General features: G+C 42.7%; 1 protein-coding gene across 1 annotated transcript in view; it reads left to right on the top strand.

Moving 5' to 3' along the window:
* Positions 1 to 17,416, top strand: part of LOC126425218 (ice-structuring glycoprotein-like) — a 35,027-nt gene extending 17,611 nt beyond the window's left edge. The window contains exons 3-4 of the mRNA XM_050088174.1: positions 10,189 to 11,035; positions 17,256 to 17,416. Coding sequence (XP_049944131.1) covers positions 10,189 to 11,035; positions 17,256 to 17,416 — 1,008 coding nt within the window. The remainder of the gene's footprint in view (positions 1 to 10,188; positions 11,036 to 17,255) is intronic.
* The last annotated feature ends 1,243 nt before the right edge of the window (positions 17,417 to 18,659 follow it).

Genomic DNA, 18,659 nt, shown 5'->3' with positions numbered 1-18,659 from the left:
TATAGGAACAGTGTGTTAATTACCGCCGATAGAGTGTCATCCCTTTTTGCATTACATCCTGATAGGCAAATTTGCTCATAACCGCCAAAGTAAGTTACGTGTCATATTTAGCTTTCCGTTGCGGTGTGTAAAGATCCCATGTAAGGGACGGATCTGATCTTCATTTATTCTGTCACCTTACACATCCTGTAAGTAGGCTGTTTAGTAAGTAGGCTGTTTAGGTTTTTTTATTGGTAACGCCACCTCTGTATGAAAATCACTGGCTGTGCTGTGTGCAGTCTGTGGCTGCTTTGCATTGTTGTAATACTCGCCATTGTAATGTTAGGCAGCTGGATGTGAACAGCGCGTAGCGTTGCGCAGTTGGAGGTGAGCCGCCAGCAGCGGTGGATGTGGGGAGAGAGATGGCGGAGTTTTGAAATTTTTCATGAACTGCTATATTTATACATGATGATATCAAGGTAAATACATTGTTTGTTCTCTATTAATATCTTTCATTTGCTAACTATCCCTGTCTGTAGTTAGTGCCTACCATAGTTTGAATCTTTTATTTAGCTGGCAGTAGTGGCGCTCGCTGTATTGCAGTAGCTTGAGCAGCGAAGATTTTTGTGAGGTAAGTGATTTGTGAAAGGTATAGTTTAATGTTAGTCAGGGCCATTCTTTTGTAGAGAATTTTGAAAGTCAGATTGCGTTGCGCTAACAAAATATTGTGTGTCAGTTTAAGCACAGTCATATATAAAATTGTTCAAAGGGGAAGTTTCATATGGCGACCCTTAGCCTAGGATACCTCACTGGAATCTTCTGATTTTTTTCTTGTAGTTTGTGTATTTAGTGTAGCTTTTGTTTATTGCTAGCGCGTAATTGTAGAGAGAATCTCCTTTGTAGTTGCAGTCTTTCATTGTTGTACTGTAAAACAGTTGTGGCATGCATGTAGATTTGCACCAAGTATTTCGCAGCTGCGCTGGTAATTAACTAGATATTATTTTCAGTGCTATGTTAATGTGTTCTCTTATTTTTGATCTTCAAATTGTGCTTTTCTTTGTTATCGTGTGAAATACTCTGACAATAATGGCGTGTGAAAAACGTAATACTAGGCTCCAAAGTAAACTGAGAAATGACAGTGAAGACGAAAGCAGTGTGTTAACGCCACCATGTAATGAATTAATAAATATTCAAAGTAGTAATTTGGTAACTGTGCATAGGGAAATGGAGCGGGCGTCAAATAATGGTGTAGACATTGAAACATGTAGAGAACAGGGAAGCATTATCGATCGATCGGTCGGCAACAGCTCGCCTCAGGAATCCGAAATGACAGGAAACAATCTCGCAAATACTGTAGATTCAGGTTTTGGATCCTCACCGTTTTCTCAAATAAGTCAAGACACATTTTCTGCTTGTCAAAATGTGAATGTTGCCGGTGCAAATGCACTGCCGAACAGCGTAGAGAAACAGATTCCAGACACTAATACATTATTATTGCAATTAATGCAACAAATGGAACAAAATCAGAGACAAACACAGCAACAGTTAGACACAGTGGAACAAAATCAGAGACAAACACAGCAAAAGCTTCAAAAGTTAGACACAGTGGAACAAAATCTTAAAAAGTTAGACTCATTGGAGCAAACTCTTGAACAAACACGTGAAGATTTAACTACTGAGTTACATAACATTGAATCGAAATGTCAAAAAGTCTGTAATGACGTAAAAACACAAATTTGTGAGCATTTTCAACCTATTTTTTCGCGGCATGAAAATGCATTACAGAATCACGAAGCAGCCATAAAAGAACTGCAAATTATTGTTCATGAAAATCATGAGACCTTGCAAGCTAAATTTGACTCAGTTGCATCTACCGATTCGGTTACGCAACTTGCAAAAACTCAAGAAAACTTTAAGGACACAGTAGATACTCTGAAACTTGGTTCAAAAAAACACACTGAAGAAATAAGTACACTATCGGAGAAAGTAGCCGAACTTTCGGATCAGGTCACTAACTTATCTACAAAGGTAGATGATGATCTGAATGACACAAGACCCGTAGCCTTCACTGACACAGAAGAGTATGAACAAATAAGAAAATTCAAACAAAATCAGAATCAAATTAATACACAACACCAAAGAGAAATCCGGGAAGTACAAGATCAGCTGACACAGGTAATACAAGAATTACGTATTTCAGAGGACACTCGCGCTCCAACACGGGAAGAGGGACTTAGAAACACGGAAAAGCCGCCAAATAGTAACACAGGGCATTTCGGAAATTATGAAAGAAATTGGCAATGTGCACCGAATTTTGAGATGGAACGGCCGACACGACCTAACAATGACCGATATGCGACTCGCCGACATGACGATTTTGACTATAAGCTGTTCATTACTACACGTAAATTCAAAACATTTAAGAATTCTGGCAACGACATTCATCCACAAGCATGGCTCCATCAATTTTCTCATTGTTTTCCTCCCAACTGGTCATTGGAGCACAGGTTAGAATTTATGTGTGGCTACTTAGAGAATGAACCAGGTGTAAGAATGCGATCGGTCATTCACGATTGTCACAGTGAAGGAGATTTTTATCATGCCTTCCTCTCAGCGTATTGGTCTCAAGCGACACAAGACCGTGTAAAACATAGCATCATGATGATGAAACACTTTGAACAATCTGAATTTTCCAGTCTTGTCAAATATTTTGAAGACATGTTGCATAAGAATCAATATCTTTCAAACCCATACAGCCCCTCAGAACTCATCCGCATTTGCTTACTCAAATTGCCTGAACATTTACGACATATTATTTTAGCAGGACGTTGCAAAGATGACATTGAAGCATTTCAGGGACTGTTACAAGAACTGGAAATTGACACTGACAATCGCGGAACGCGAAAACAGGAACATAACAATTACAGGTCACATCTGTCACAATTCCGTGACGACAGAAACGATAACTGGACGCGACAAGGCTATTCTCACCACACAAATCGTGACCAAAATAGACACCACCCGTATGACAACCGTTGGCAGGGTAGTAATAATTACAGAGAAAGATCGCATTTCCGTAGTAATGACTATCACAGAGACAATCAGAGAAACAGACAATATGGGAACCAGAACAATTATTATCAAGGGAGGCAGAATAATTTCAGACGCAACAGTTCGGCGCACAGTTACGATTCAGGGAGAAATTCTCCACCACGTGACGGACAAGGAAGAAACTACGGAATCTACCGACATGACGACAGGCGATATATTCGTAACGACAGAGCTGAATTGCATCACAACTGGCGGGATTCAAACAGGGCAGGGCCTTCTCGTCACGATGAATTTGTAGAAGTTAGGTCTCCAAATCCCAATAACGGCGCGCGCCAACAAGGAGGTAGCAGACAATGACTCGCACCGCAGGCACCCGCGTGCGCCGGCTGGCTCAGGGAAAAATAACATAGACGCTAACCTTGAGCAAAATTCCAGTATTCTTTACCGACGAATACCGCATGATAATTGCGTTGAAGTTGAAACTCTGCGTACTAGGAAGAGTAAAGGTTTACACCACATTTCACATGTAAAACCGTTTATTGAAAGATAATCTGCTTTTTAACTTAGTCTTTGTCATAAAATTTTTCGCTTCACATTTCTAGTATGCTTTGTCACACTTAGAAACTGTTAACATGCAACAATGTTTGAAGTTAAATATCCAGTCAAGAACCAAGAGAACTTATTTAAACAGAAATTACGAATGCATTGTTATTGTGAACAGGAGTCACAGTGTTATTGTGTGTGTACATTCTTGCTTGTTACTTGCACGATTATGGAACGACTATAAGGCTTACATATTTAGAACATTTACCAGTATTGCTAATGAGATTTTAATGCAACATTTTGGTTTACTTGAAAAGATATTCTGGATTTAAAGTACTTTCAGTGAGATACCAGATGGCACAGTGGTTAGTTTATGTGACAGCTACACGATTTAATCACGACGCTACTAATGAGTGACTATTTACAATGTTGCTTTTGCGGTGTATCTGTTTTATATCTGCACAGTTTTCTGAATTCTTCTGGAAAGAAAAACATGTTTTAGTAGTAACTTTTGTGGTATAGCAACAATGAGACAGCCTTTTTCGTGGCACAACATTACGTTACTGTACAGTACTTTCTTCATCACGCCAATAAGCATTATAACTACGATATCTATACGCAAAGCATTTCACTTTTGTTTATCATGAGGTAAGTACATTGGCTTCTGCAGAACTTAGCTTTCGGAGGAAAATAACTACGACACTTCCACAGAGATTATCTTACAACAAGATGCACATTTAGCGCTACAGGACACGCATTCCAGTGATCAATTTTATACTTAAAACATTTATTTTTAAAGATTTTTGAATTACAAAGAAAGTTTTCCGTGATATATTTCATTTCATTGCTGTAATCTGTAACACCTGAGGGTATAATTACATAAATCCTCAGGGGGGTACACGCTTACTTTGTGTACCATGTGTGTGGCAACCACAAGGAACCCTAGCTAATATGGTATTTGCTTATACAACTTTACACATCGGTACCATATTTCTCTAAAACACAGAATTACACAGCTATCTGATCATGTAACTGAGAGATAAACTTTTTTATTACATCAGTGACAGATGTTTACGCAATGCACAGTTGGGTAACTTCACACTTATGGAACTGTATTTTGTCTGTACTTTGTGAAATGTTCATATTTTTCGGAACCATTGTGATACTATGAGAGCTTTGAATGATGTATTTGGTATGGATTCATGATTTTTAAAGTACGTTTGAGGCAGATGACACTTTTGACATGAGCAGAGAATTTTTTTTAATTATTGGAGGAAGCTACGACGATTTTGAGATTTGACTGAGGTGTTATGATGTTATTTTTACGACGACGATGTGTATTATGCTGCTGAGGTATGTTTACGATTAATAGGCTGAGGCTACTATATGAGTTATTTGATTATGCTTCATATTTATAATGACGAAATATTGACGAGTGTCGATGGATACGTATATGTGTAATAAGGTAAGGAGTAATGAATAGTGATTAGGGACTCTGACTTATGGAAAAGGATGTTGGAAACCAAGAATCGTACTTTAGAATTATGAAATGTGTGTACATGTGTGAATCATGTGTGAATGTATCACAATGCCACTGAAAATTTTTTTGGACACTGTTATATTCATAGGATTTTGTTTCTACACATTTGCAAAGTAAATTCTCGACCTGTGAAATTTTGTATATATGACTGTCACTGTAGCGGAAACTGCTGTCGTAAATATTTCCGTACGAAAGTTAAGTGACCACCTGCACGTAATGCGTCGTGGGCACCCAGCTGTGTCGGACGCCTGGAGAGAGGGCCATTGGTGCGTGCCTTTCAGATCACAGGAAGGAAAAAAAAAGGGAGGCCATTATCCTGGCCATTGTCATTCCTTTAGAGAAAGCATCGCAAATCCGACACGCTAATTACTTGGAAACATATCGTACTTTCTGATATTTACTGAAATGCCTAATGAAATGACAAGAAATAGTTTGTCTACACACCTGACTATGACTACTGTATTTCTAGATGAGAGATTTTTTTACTGACTTACGAAATGCCACATGACTACTGAATGATATTTTTATGCTTTGCTTTTCATAGTTGCTTATTTCATTTGACATCTGTTTTCCAACTGTGTTGCAGCATTGCTTTTATAAAATAAAATGCATTTGCTAATGTGAACACTTTCTGTCAACAGATCTATTAAATAATTATTTTATGATCCACATTCTTTAAAAAAGGAGCACTTGGAAAGGAAAGAACAATAAGAAGGAACTAGTAACTGCATTCATAATTTTCTTTTCAAGTAATTGGTAACTTTTTGGTAGAATAACTTCTTGTGGTGCACCACTTTAATTACATAGACATTAAGATGTGAATATACATTTCCCTTATCTGCATTGTTGTTTAGTGTAATATTTTTTCTGCTTGCGCTATGTCATGTTTAGGTATAAGTTGCTGCTGTTTGCCAGGCATAGTGTTATTGAATTTGACTTTTGCTCATTTATGCTGCTAGCTTTGCCAATTTGCATTTTTTGCATTGCTGTTTGTGTTGATTTGTTATGTGATGCTGCATTGCCTCGTCCCTTAGTTTAGCATCTGAGCTCAGTAGATTTAAGTTAGCTTAAGAGGGGGTAGCCTATAAGAGAATGAGTTGCAATGAATTTGAAGAAATGCACTGAGAGGCTATATGAGAAAAGTACAGAAAGCAGGTATAGATAGGACTTTTTGGAAATAATGACGAACGAAGGGAGATCTCCAAGAAGTAAAGAAAGTTTTGTTTGCAAAATACTGCAGTAAAACAAACCCTGTCCTTTCCTTTTGTATTATTATGCTATGTGTTTGTGTACCCTTGTGTATTTGTGTACTTCCTGTCCTTATGTGTTTATCTGATAAGACTTATGTTGTAGAATTCTTCTAATACTAAGCTACATTCACTATGATGAGGAATACTGTTATCCTCAAATATAATTTGCTTTTATAATATGTTATTTACTTTGTAAAGATGTTTAGACATTATTTATCTGTTCTGTTTTGTTGCTCATGAGTGAAGTTGATTTTTTCAAAAGTTATTCTGATCTTTCATGTATGTACTTATGTCATAATTCCTGTGACACTGATGTATATGTTATTTCTATTCTTTTGTAAAGCCCCTATTACTACAAATGTTATCTGTATTATTATGTTTTTAATGATGTGCTTTGTACCTTTGTTATTGTGTTCTTATGTTATAAAATTGTACTTGACACCAGTTCATCAAATTAAGTAACTTGTAAGTTCCATTTCACTGCACACGTTTCTGTTGGTCATAGTATATGGACAATATGTGAGAAGTAGGGACTGTTAGTGTTTGCACATGTGTTAATAATTCATCAAGGTACTGGATAACAGCATTGCTGGTTCTAAGGACAATTCCAAAAACTTTGTGAGTGCACAAGTGGTGGTTATGGACTTGCTATATTATCCACAAGACTCTTCACAACAGATGGCTGCTGGCTATCTCTACAAGGACTACAGTGGGTCTGCATCTTTGATGACCCACCAATACCATTATTTCTACAAGGACTACAGTGGGTCTACACCTTTGCTGACTCACCAATACCATTATTTCTACAAGGACTGCAGTGGGTCTGCACCTCTGGTGGCCCACCAATACCGTAATCTCTACCAGGACTACAGTGGATCTGCTCTGTGATGACCTACCCACCAATACTCTTCAAAACTTCGACTGACTGCGCTGTGGGTTTGCTCTGTTGTGGCCCATTACCTGTCAGCATGTCAAGAGTCAGCACTGTCTTTCCGATGGAAGGACACTACTTCTTCAAGACTGCATGGAAATCCACTACTTCTGTGTGCAATTTCTTTTACTAATGAGACTTTGTGAAAAAAAAACCTGTAATTACTGTTATGATGAATGATCAGGACTATCTTTATAGACTGTGAGAAAATTTTAGCTTTTGACCAACATTGTATCAATAAGTGTGTGCATTTGATATCTTTGTTATTGTAATTATGAAAAATTTTATCAAATCATTCTTGGTCACTGCCCAAACCAATTTGTAAAATTTTTTGTGGGGAGCATGGGGGCTATGTAAGTAGGCTGTTTAGTAAGTAGGCTGTTTAGGTTTTTTTATTGGTAACGCCACCTCTGTATGAAAATCACTGGCTGTGCTGTGTGCAGTCTGTGGCTGCTTTGCATTGTTGTAATACTCGCCATTGTAATGTTAGGCAGCTGGATGTGAACAGCGCGTAGCGTTGTGCAGTTGGAGGTGAGCCGCCAGCAGCGGTGGATGTGGGGAGAGAGATGGCGGAGTTTTGAAATTTTTCATGAACTGCTATATTTATACATGATGATATCAAGGTAAATACATTGTTTGTTCTCTATTAATATCTTTCATTTGCTAACTATCCCTGTCTGTAGTTAGTGCCTACCATAGTTTGAATCTTTTATTTAGCTGGCAGTAGTGGCGCTCGCTGTATTGCAGTAGCTTGAGCAGCGAAGATTTTTGTGAGGTAAGTGATTTGTGAAAGGTATAGTTTAATGTTAGTCAGGGCCATTCTTTTGTAGAGAATTTTGAAAGTCAGATTGCGTTGCGCTAACAAAATATTGTGTGTCAGTTTAAGCACAGTCATATATAAAATTGTTCAAAGGGGAAGTTTCAATCCATGTCAGTGCTTTTGACGTAATATTTCCTGGACTACTTCCGTTCAATGATGTAATATTTCTGATTCAGTGATATATGTGAACATCGTCTGCAAAACGTGTCACGAATACAGTGAGTAGTGAAGAAATAATAAATTGAAACGTCACGCTTCATGTGGCAGTTTTACTGCATGAGTAGCGAAAACGTTGGTTGTCGGCGAGAAAAAGTTTCGTAAAGGTTTGAAATGATGTGTGAAGTTCGTTGCAATTCCCTAAATGCTCTCACTGTTCAATACTGTTACACTGAACTACTGGTATTTCCACGCGGAAGGCTACACAGGTTTTTCACCCCTAGCCCACCCCTTTGACAGGTGGGTCGTTCTTAGCACCACTGACTCTTTCCAGACTCAGTGATACGTGCACCAAGTTTGATTGAAAGCGTTCCAGTAGTTTAGGAGATGTGGAACATACATACATATGTACATACATCCTTTTTTATAATTTGTGTAGATGTTGGTCACGTACTATGCATATTGGAATTTCGACCCCACTGCGGATGTGTGTTTAAGTGTAAGAGAGGCCTGAAATCCCAAATATTTCCGGATGAAATAAATGCATAAATATGTATTTCGAGTCTTCTCAGGGCTATGTTTCGCGCTCTCAGTAATACTGCAGTGAATACTAAGAGCGCAAGCTACGATATCTTTATCGACCCAGCCTGTTGTTAGGCATATGGTGGAATATATGTAGTAAACAGGGCGAGTGCAGGAACGTTCAGGTGCAGAGTAGCTGAAAATACTGCTTGGCAGGGCTGTAAAATCGCATATGAAGTGACACGGAAGTCTTCTGAATGTGGTACCCCGTCAGAATGTCAGAAACTGTACTGGAAAAACCAAGGTTCTGGTTGATAATGAAAGCAAGACTAAAGAAAAATCAAGACACGTTAATAGGATTTGTCGAGCTGGAGAAAGCGTACGACACTGTCAAATGGTGCAATATTTTTGAAATTCTGAGGAAAATAGTGGTAAGCTGCAGGGAGAAACGGATAATATACAACATGTACAAGGTCCAATACGGAATAATAATACCAAGATCGAAATGCTCGGACTAAAAAGGTTGTATGACAAGGATGTAGCCTTTCGCCCCTACTGTTCAATCTGAACATCGAGGAAGCAATGATGGAAATAAAGTTTCAGCAGTTGCATTAAAATTCAAGGCGAAATGATTCGCTGATGACATTGCTATCCTGAGTGAAAGTGAGGAAGAATTGCATGATCTGCTGAATGGAATGAACAGTCTAATGAGTATAGAATATACATTGAAAGTAAATCGAAGAAAGACTTAAGTAATGAGTAGTAGCGGAAATGAGAACAGCAAGATGCTTAAGTTCAGGTTTGATGGTCACCAAGTAGACGAAGTTAAGGAATTCTGCTGCATAGGCTGCAGAATAACCAATGACAGACGGGGCAAGCAGGACGTCAAAAGCAGACTAGCGCCGGCCAAAACGGCATTTCTGGTCGAGAGAAGTCTACTGGTGCCCAACATTGGCTTTAATTTGAGGAGGAAATTTCAGAGAATGTACATTTGGAGCACAGCATTGTATGGAAGTGAAAATGGACTGTGGGAAAACCAGAACAGAAGAGAATCGAAACATTTGAGATGTGGTGCTACAGACGAATGTTGAAAATTAGGTGGACTGATAAGGTAAGGAATCAGGAGGTTCTTCGGAGACTTGGCGAGGAAAGGAATATATGGAAAACTCTGACAAGGTGGGACAAGATGGTAGGGTATCTGTTAAGACATCGCGAAATAACTTCCATGGTACAAAACGGAGGTGTAGACGATAAGAACTATACAGGAAGACAGACATTGAGACACATCGAGCAAATAATTGAGAATGCAGGTTCAAAATGCTGCTCTGAGATAAAGCGGTTGGCACAAGAGAGGCATTTGTGACCTACTCTGCATCTGCATACACACTCTGTGGAGCACTGTACACTGTGTGGTGCGGGGTACCCCGCCCTGCACCGCCGCCGCGCGGGCCACCCCGCCCTGCACCGCCGCCGCGCGGGCCACCCCGCCCTGCACCGCCGCCGCGCGGGCCACCCCGCCCTGCACCGCCGCCGCGCGGGCCACCCCGCCCTGCACCGCCGCCGCGCGGGCCACCCCGCCCTGCACCGCCGCCGCGCGGGCCACCCCGCCCTGACCGCCGCCGCGCGGGCCACCCCCCCCCTGCACAGCCGCCGCGCGGGCCACCCCCCCCCCTTGCACCGCCGCCGCGCGGGCCACCCCCCCCCCTGCACCGCCGCCGCGCGGGCCACCCCGCCCTGCACCGCCGCCGCGCGGGCCACCCCGCCCTGCACCGCCGCCGCGCCGGCCACCCCGCCCTGCACCGCCGCCGCGCGGGCCACCCCGCCCTGCACCGCCGCCGCGCCGGCCACCCCGCCCTGCACCGCCGCCGCGCGGGCCACCCCGCCCTGCACAGCCGCCGCGCAGGCCACCCCACCCTGCACCGCCGCCGCGCAGGCCACCCCACCCTGCACCGCCGCCGTGCAGGCCGCCCCACCCTGCACCGCCGCCGCGCAGGCCGCCCCACCCTGCACCGCCGCCGCGCAGGCCACCCCACCCTGCACCGCCGCCGCGCAGGCCACCCCACCCTGCACCGCCGCCGCGCAGGCCACCCCACCCTGCACCGCCGCCGCGCAGGCCACCCCACCCTGCACCGCCGCCGCGCAGGCCACCCCACCCTGCACCGCCGCCGCGCAGGCCACCCCACCCTGCACCGCCGCCGCGCAGGCCACCCCACCCTGCACCGCCGCCTGCAACCCCGCCGTCGGTTGTTTTCACTACTCGTGCCTTGTTGAATTACATCACAATAGTGGAGGTTCGGTAGAACGAGTGCTTGCACGAGCTGGCGTTTCAAGTCCTGTGGAAATACGTTCCGAACCTTTTTGAGAGCATCGAGACAAGCGGACGTCTTCCGGCACACTGCGACTGTATTCTCTGTCCAGTTGGGATGCTCTTCCAAAGTTACGCCAAAGTTCTTAACTGTTTTCTGATATGGCATTGGAATACCGTCGAGCAGAATAGGAGGCAGCCGTTCGCGGAAATCTGAACTTATTAATCTCTGATGCGCTATTAAGATTACTTGGGTCTTTTACATTTAGTTTAAGCCCCAGGTTTTTCGCCCATGTTACTACTAAGGTTCAAAATGGTTCAAATGGCTCTGAGCACTATGCGACTTAACTTCTGAGGTCATCAGTCGCCTAGAACTTAGAACTACTTAAACCTAACTAACCTAAGGACCTCATACACATCCATGCCCGAGGCAGGATTCGAACCTGCGATCGGAGCGGTCGTTCGGCTCCAAACTGTAGCGCCCAGAACCGCACGGCCACTGCGGCCGGCCGCTACTAAGGACAGATCATCATTCATCTGAGCGATTGCAGTGTGTATATCTTCAGGTCTGACGCTTAGGTAGAGCTCGAGGTCATCCGCATAGGAATGATATTTACAAGAGGACAGAACCGACGAAATATCGTTGATATATAAAGAAAACGAAAGTGGTCTTAACACTGATCCTTGTGGCGCTCCCGAGGAGACATGTTTCCAGGAAGATTTTTCATTATGCAGACAACACAATGCTGTATGTATTTTAAGTAGCTTTCAAACCATCTCATTGCACTATCTGAGAAATTAAGCTGATGCAATTTTCTGAGCAATATGCCAAAGTTAACAGTATCAAAAGCTTTGCTGAAATCTAGTAGCGTCAATATTGTTGCTTTTCGACTGTGGATGGCATACTTCAGGTCATCAGTTACATTAATTAGAGCAGTGTTTGTGCTATGATGTTTAGGGAAACCGGATTGAAATTTGTTATATAGGCTGAATCCATGCAGGTGTTCAGTGATTTGATCATGAACGATATATTCAAGTGCTTTGGAAACAGCAGGCAGTATACTAATTGGTCGGTAATCACTAGGCAGTTGCGGGTTTTCGATCTGGTGTGCTCATTTAGTTTGAAAAGGTCAGTACTTTTAGGCTGAAGGTCCTTTCAAAATTTATTTCTTTTCACTAAAAAAGGAGATATGTACTCGTTGCAGTGGTCTAGATGACGAGTTACCTGCTGATGATTTCCCAAATAAAACACGTGCTATCTTAAACATATTTATTTGCAAAGAAATGTATAGTAATGTTGAACGAGGCAAGAATTGTTTTTATAATACATTACAATGTCAGATCTCCAGAGTATACACTGTTATTCATTCGCTTCTACATACCACAAAATTTGAAAAAACAGCTGTCATGGTCAGAACTCATTCATAGCCCCTTCAGACGATGATTCACATCCTTCCGCATCTCCCTGATGTAGTAGGATGTAACATGGGCGATACTTCAATCGTATTGAGTAAAGCACTGACTTGCAAAGGGATATCAAATCACTCTACCTGTTGTTGGATGCAGAATGGATGTGTACAGAGATTTGAAGTTTGTACACGCAGATTTGTACGGGAAGTACGTGAGTGTGATATCGTTAAGAACTTAGGAATTTCATGTCGTACTAGAGCGACAGTTGTGCGATTCTACAACTGGAAAACATTCAGGGTAATTCCTCACACCATCCACTTCTTCACTAGTGTTTTCTAATGTTAGTTTCTTCATCGCTGTATCCACACCACCTTAAGGAATCCAAACAACAATTCTACAACTGGAAAACATTCAGGGTAATTCCTCACACCATCCACTTCTTCACTAGTGTTTTCTAATGTTAGTTTCTTCATCGCTGTATCCACACCACCTTAAGGAATCCAAATGCATTAAAAACATGTTCTTACAAACTCGGATTCATTCTCTTTGGCAAGAAGGAGGTAAGAATGAAACACTTCTTTTTCAATCCACTAGTATTCGAGTCTTTCTAAAGATCTCGTCCGACTCTTTAGCCGGATGGTACGCGCACGCCTGCCATGCAAGCGGGCCCGGATTCGATTCCCGGCCGTGTTGGAGATGGGGACTGGGTGTTGTGTTGTCGTCGTCATCATTTCATCCTCATCACCGGCGCGCAAGTCGCCCACTGTGGCGTCGACTGAAATAAGACTTGCTCTTGAGGGCCGAACTTCCCCGGATGGGGCTTCCCAGCCAACGATGTCACACCCTCATTTCCATTTTCTAAAGATCTCGTCTGTGTTACTGTGAATAAAGTTCCTTTACCTCTCTTAAGTCTCTATAATACCTTTCACAAATGCTCCCCATGAATGTGTTACCTTTATATAACACTTCCTTCTGCAGTTGTGTCGACAAGGGCAGCGCGGAGTGGCCGCGCGGTTTGAGGCGCCTTGTCACGGTTTGCGCAGTCCCTCCCGCCGAAGGTTCGAGTCCTCCCTCGGGCATGGGTATGTATGTTGTTCTTAGCGTAAGTTAGTTTAATTAGTGTGTAAGTCTACTGACCGATGACCTCACTAGTTTGGTCCCACAAGAATACACACGCATTTGAACATTTGTCTCGACAAGACTCTTTCATGCTCCTGGAGCATGCACTTCACTGGATGAAACGTAGGATTCTTTCCACTGCTGTGTTATGTTGGAAACCTTTTCCCCCATTGTTCTGGATATTCCAATTTTTCCCTAGAGTTGCTTATTCTTCAAAGAATTTCTTACAAGTCTTCTCAATTCTATCGTTTAAAGGGCTCTCTCCATGGACTCCTGTTTAACTTCGTTAGCATCAGCTGGCTTTAAATGCTTAAAAATGAAACACCCGCCCACTTTTGAGGGTCTTCATCTGGTTCATCATCATACTCGTATGATGGTTGGTACTCGTAAATAGCAGGAGAGATATCAGATGACGAATCTGAATTAAGATTGTCATCACAGGCACGCAAAGCAGAAGGTAAAGTGGCTGCTTCTGGTCCAGGACATACAAAGGATCAATGCTACCTACAGAACGACAGCTACATGTTTTATAAAATTGCCGATTTTATAATTAAAATATTCCTCACTATTTAATTTAACAAGCATATCAAAAAACTAGAATGATTATTTTTAATGTTATTATTTAGTGTATACAGAAAACAGAAGAGAGACATAAAGGAATCCAATGTGTTTCAAAACTAAGGTACTTCAGAAGAATATTGTAATACATACCAGCATCGAACTCTAAATGCCGTAGAACAGTTCCACTCTTCTTTTCCCTCTGGAACTCGTAGCCACCAAACTAACGCTACACGAGAATTTAGAAATCAAGCATACGCACCTGATTTTTTTCATTCTTTACGGCATAATGGAGGAAAATAACGTCTTTGACAATGTAGAGTGTGTTATTGACGCAGGGACCACTTAAATATCCCAACATTGTACACTACTGAAGTATTACAACTAGGTAACTCAAGGTATCTACTTATAACATTATAGTTATCTCATCATTGAAAATTCATATTACGACAGATCCTCTTTATAACAGCGAAATACCTTCTGGCTTAATAAATACATTTGTCGAAATTAATTTGGAGTCTCAACAGTAAATTCTGAGAGATATTCAGTTGTCACAGAGAACAGAGCACATCAACTAGGCAAGAGCCGTTTACACAACTGCAAGGCGCAAATAATCGAGTTACCCAGTTCTTATTACAGCTGAGAACTCCGGCGTTCTCTGGGTATTCATTTATTTATTCCAGTCTTCGACTAATCCACCTGCTCCTCTCTCTGTCCATATCCTCGTTCTCCACTCTCTGTCCATCTCCTCTTTCCCCCTCTCTCTATCCTCCCCCCCTCCCCCATCTCTCTGCCCATTTCCTCTCCCTTTATACTCCACTCTTCCCTCCTCCATCTAACCATCCTCTCTGTCCATCACCTCCAAACCTCCCTGCCTCTGTCAATCTCCGCAAACCCCTGCTCCGTCCACTTCCTCCACGCCTCACTCTCCAACTGTCTCCTCCTGCCCCTCTCACTGTCCATCTCTTCCTCCCCCTTTCTCTGTCAATCTACCGCTCCCCCTTCTATCTGCTCCTTCACATCCTGACCACCTCCTCTCCCCCCTCTAATTCCATCTCATCCTTCCCCTCTCTTTGCCAGTCTCCTTCTCCATCTCTCTCTGTTCATCCTCCGTGTCTCTGTCCATCCGTTGCTCTGCCCATTTAGTCCTTCTCCTCTATCTGTTTGTGTCCTCCTTCCCCTCTCTTTGCTAGTCTCCTTCTCCATCTCTCCCTGTTCACCCTCCGTCTCTCTGTCCATCCCTTGCTCTAGTCCTTCTCCTCTATCTGTTTGTGTCCTGCTCCCTCATCTGTCTGCCCATCTCTTCCTTCCCCCTTGTCTGTGTCCATCATCTACTCTTTCTTTTCTCTAATCATCTCCTCCCCTCCCCTCTCTCTATTTCCCCCTCCCCTTATCTCTGTCCATGTCCTATCTGTGCCTACATCCATCCTCCTTTCCCTTCGCTTTCTGTCCATCTTTTCGTGCTGCCACTTCATTTTCTCACACTCACCCCAATAGGAGGCTGGCGATATTTACCCCTAAAGTATTTCTTTTCTGATTGTAACTAATATGTCTACCAAATTTCATTTAAATCGTTCCAGGTGTCTATGGTGAGCTTTTTATCTGTGGACTTGCTCATATTCGCTCATTGTCACATTTTACACATACAGGGCTATTCACGAAGATATGCAAATATTTTAATATGTTATTGTACAAGTAAAACTAAAGAAAAAAGTTCATACGAACATAGGTTCGCAAATGTTTAGTTATGGTTAATAAAAGTTTTTCGTGAAATGTAGCAACTTCGCTGATATGAAGCCATTGCAAAACTTTATGAGGTTAAAGTAAAGCAAGATTTCCATTTATTTTGTTGTTGTTGATGTGGTGACTCTAATAAAACATGTCCCAGACGTGTATCTGCAGTATTTTCCCACAAGATCCAGAGAAACAAAGAAGTCATTTCTTAAATTTTTTAATTATTTAATTACTTTTAATTATTAATTTATTAACTACTTGCCACAATTTGCTTTTTAAATTCCAGACAATTGCACAAAACTTTCATCAGAAGTTGTAGAGAACTTAATTTTGGAAAGTTGATGGTAATAATGTTAACTGTAACTATGAATGTGTCAGATAATCTAATTTTATTAATAACATAGCACAAGTGAATTCATGTTACACCGGAAAAAACGAAGCTCAGTGTTAAGGGAGTAGTATAGTGCACATACAATTTCACAATACATTCACAGTAAATGTTCAAAATTGTCTCACTATCGGTTGCCAACACTGACAAACTTTCTACATTCTTAATGGAAAGTAAAGAAATTTACTTGTATAATAATCTTTGCTTCTCTGGATGTTCTGAAAAACTACTGCAGATACCCGTCTGGGACATGTTTTATTCGATTCACCAGACCAATAACAAAATAAATGGAAATCATGCTTTACTTTAACCTCGTAAAGTTTTGCGATGGTTTCATATTAGCGAAGTTGCTAAATTTCAGGCAAAAACGTCTACTAGGCATAACTCCGTAACTATTTGCGGACCTATGATTATATGATCTTTTTTCTTTAGTTCTACTTCTAGAATACCATATTAAAATATTCTTATATCTTCGTGAATAACCCTGTGTTTAACGTATTTCACGCTTATTTCTACACTTATTTCACCGGTGTGTCTAGAGAATTTCACCCTGCAGTTTCATTTTCACACAGATTTATGTTCACGGCGTCGAATCTGCTGAACTATGTGTGGTACAATGACATAATTGTGCAGCACACTCGGCGGCACATGTGGATACCGACTGTGAAACGTGTTGCGGATAGAGTGAGTGCAAAGAAGCAATAAACTTAAACGCCATGCATGATGCGGCCTTTTTTCACGCTTCTCACTCTCCGGCGTCATATCTGCTGGACTACTCGTCGTACAATGGTGTATTTCTGTGGGTACATTCAGAGGCATATGTGGATGTTGCCTGAGAAAAGTGTTGCTAATAGAGCGTCTCAGTTCCTTATGTCCTTCGACTGATACGCCAGCTGTCCTCGCGTAAAATCGAAATGCAGCGTAAAGTGGACGTTGTTGCACAATAAAGCGATCCTCGGCAAGTTGCCAGTCACGACGCTGCTTCCTATGCGCGTCGACCACAGGCTGGCGTTCTATGCGACTCAACAGGATGGCATCGAGAGACCATCTGTTACTGCCTGCTGGCCTCCAACAGTTGCCCATATACGTGCGAGCCATCACTCAGGGTAATCAGCTGAAAACTGTTACGCAGCCGTCCGTCTGAATCTCTTTGCCTTGTCTCGGGCCAAGGAGCACTTCGTCACAACAACCTGCTGACAGGTAGTGATAAATTCATCGCCTATTACCGAGCACAATCTTGTTTTTACATCCCTCATAGAACTCAAACCTCAGTTGTTGAGGAACACAGATTTTTTTTTCAGTCGAGAAAGATTCTACGTCATCATAAATGATGAACAAGGCGTAGCGGACGGTACTTCGTACAAATACAGTTCTTTGCAATAGAAGCGAAGCATCCAGGAGCGGAACAGGTAACGAAATGAAACTTGACAGAGTCAAATTTGGAAATAAATTGGCAGTGTGAGATTACTAAGTCACACCTCCTGTGGCTGGCTCGGTTCGGAAGGTTGTCATAACACCCTCTTATCCTCCTCTCAAGACGAGCTGGTCCACAGCAGTTGTAACTGGTTCTCAATATCCTGGACACTCACTGGTACAGAGTTAACGTCGTAGATGATCCCACAAATGTTCGTACAGGGACGGATCTGGAGACATTAATGGCGACTAAAGTAGCTCGTCATCACCCAGACAGTCCACAGATGCACGTTCCTTGAGTGAGCGAGCATTGCCCTGTCGAAAAGTGGCCCACGATACTGTTACATGAGAGGTAACACATGAGGTACCGTTTTGCCGCCATAATTCCCTCAGTCACTACCAGCCACCACCTGAAGTCATACCCAATGGCTCCCCGAACCGTGACGCCACGAGTACCACCGCTGTGCCGCTCCAAAACAAGGGGAGGATGGGGGACCTCTCCCCCAGGTCGCCGCCGAACGCGCCGACGGTGGCCATGCAGGGTAGTGGTGCACAACCGTGAGTCATCGCTACAAGCAAGCGCCGCCATTCACCACATGTGCATCACTCCTGATCATGGCGCCAATTGTATGCGTTGTGGTGTTAACGGCAGCCAACGATGGACGACACAGAATGTTGCGTGGACTCCATTACATCTCTGGTGGCAGGCACACATGTGAACGGTTCGCCAAGTGCTTAGCGCACAATGCGCCGATCCTTCCACGTGGTGATCAGACGTGGAGGACAAGATCCTTCACGACGATAATGCGCGCCCTCACGTTCGCATGCAGTCCAACACTGGGCCACTGTCACATCCAAATGCCTTACAAATACGGCTACTGTGTGAGTCGACCAGCCGGCCAAATGGAGGCCCACAATGAGGCCGTTTTCACAGTCAGGT

The sequence above is a fragment of the Schistocerca serialis genome, chromosome 10, assembly GCF_023864345.2.
Source record: "Schistocerca serialis cubense isolate TAMUIC-IGC-003099 chromosome 10, iqSchSeri2.2, whole genome shotgun sequence".
NCBI classification, from domain to species: domain Eukaryota; kingdom Metazoa; phylum Arthropoda; class Insecta; order Orthoptera; family Acrididae; genus Schistocerca; species Schistocerca serialis.
The sequence above is the reverse complement of the archived record's forward strand: the minus strand, read 5'-3'. Positions and strand labels throughout refer to the sequence as shown.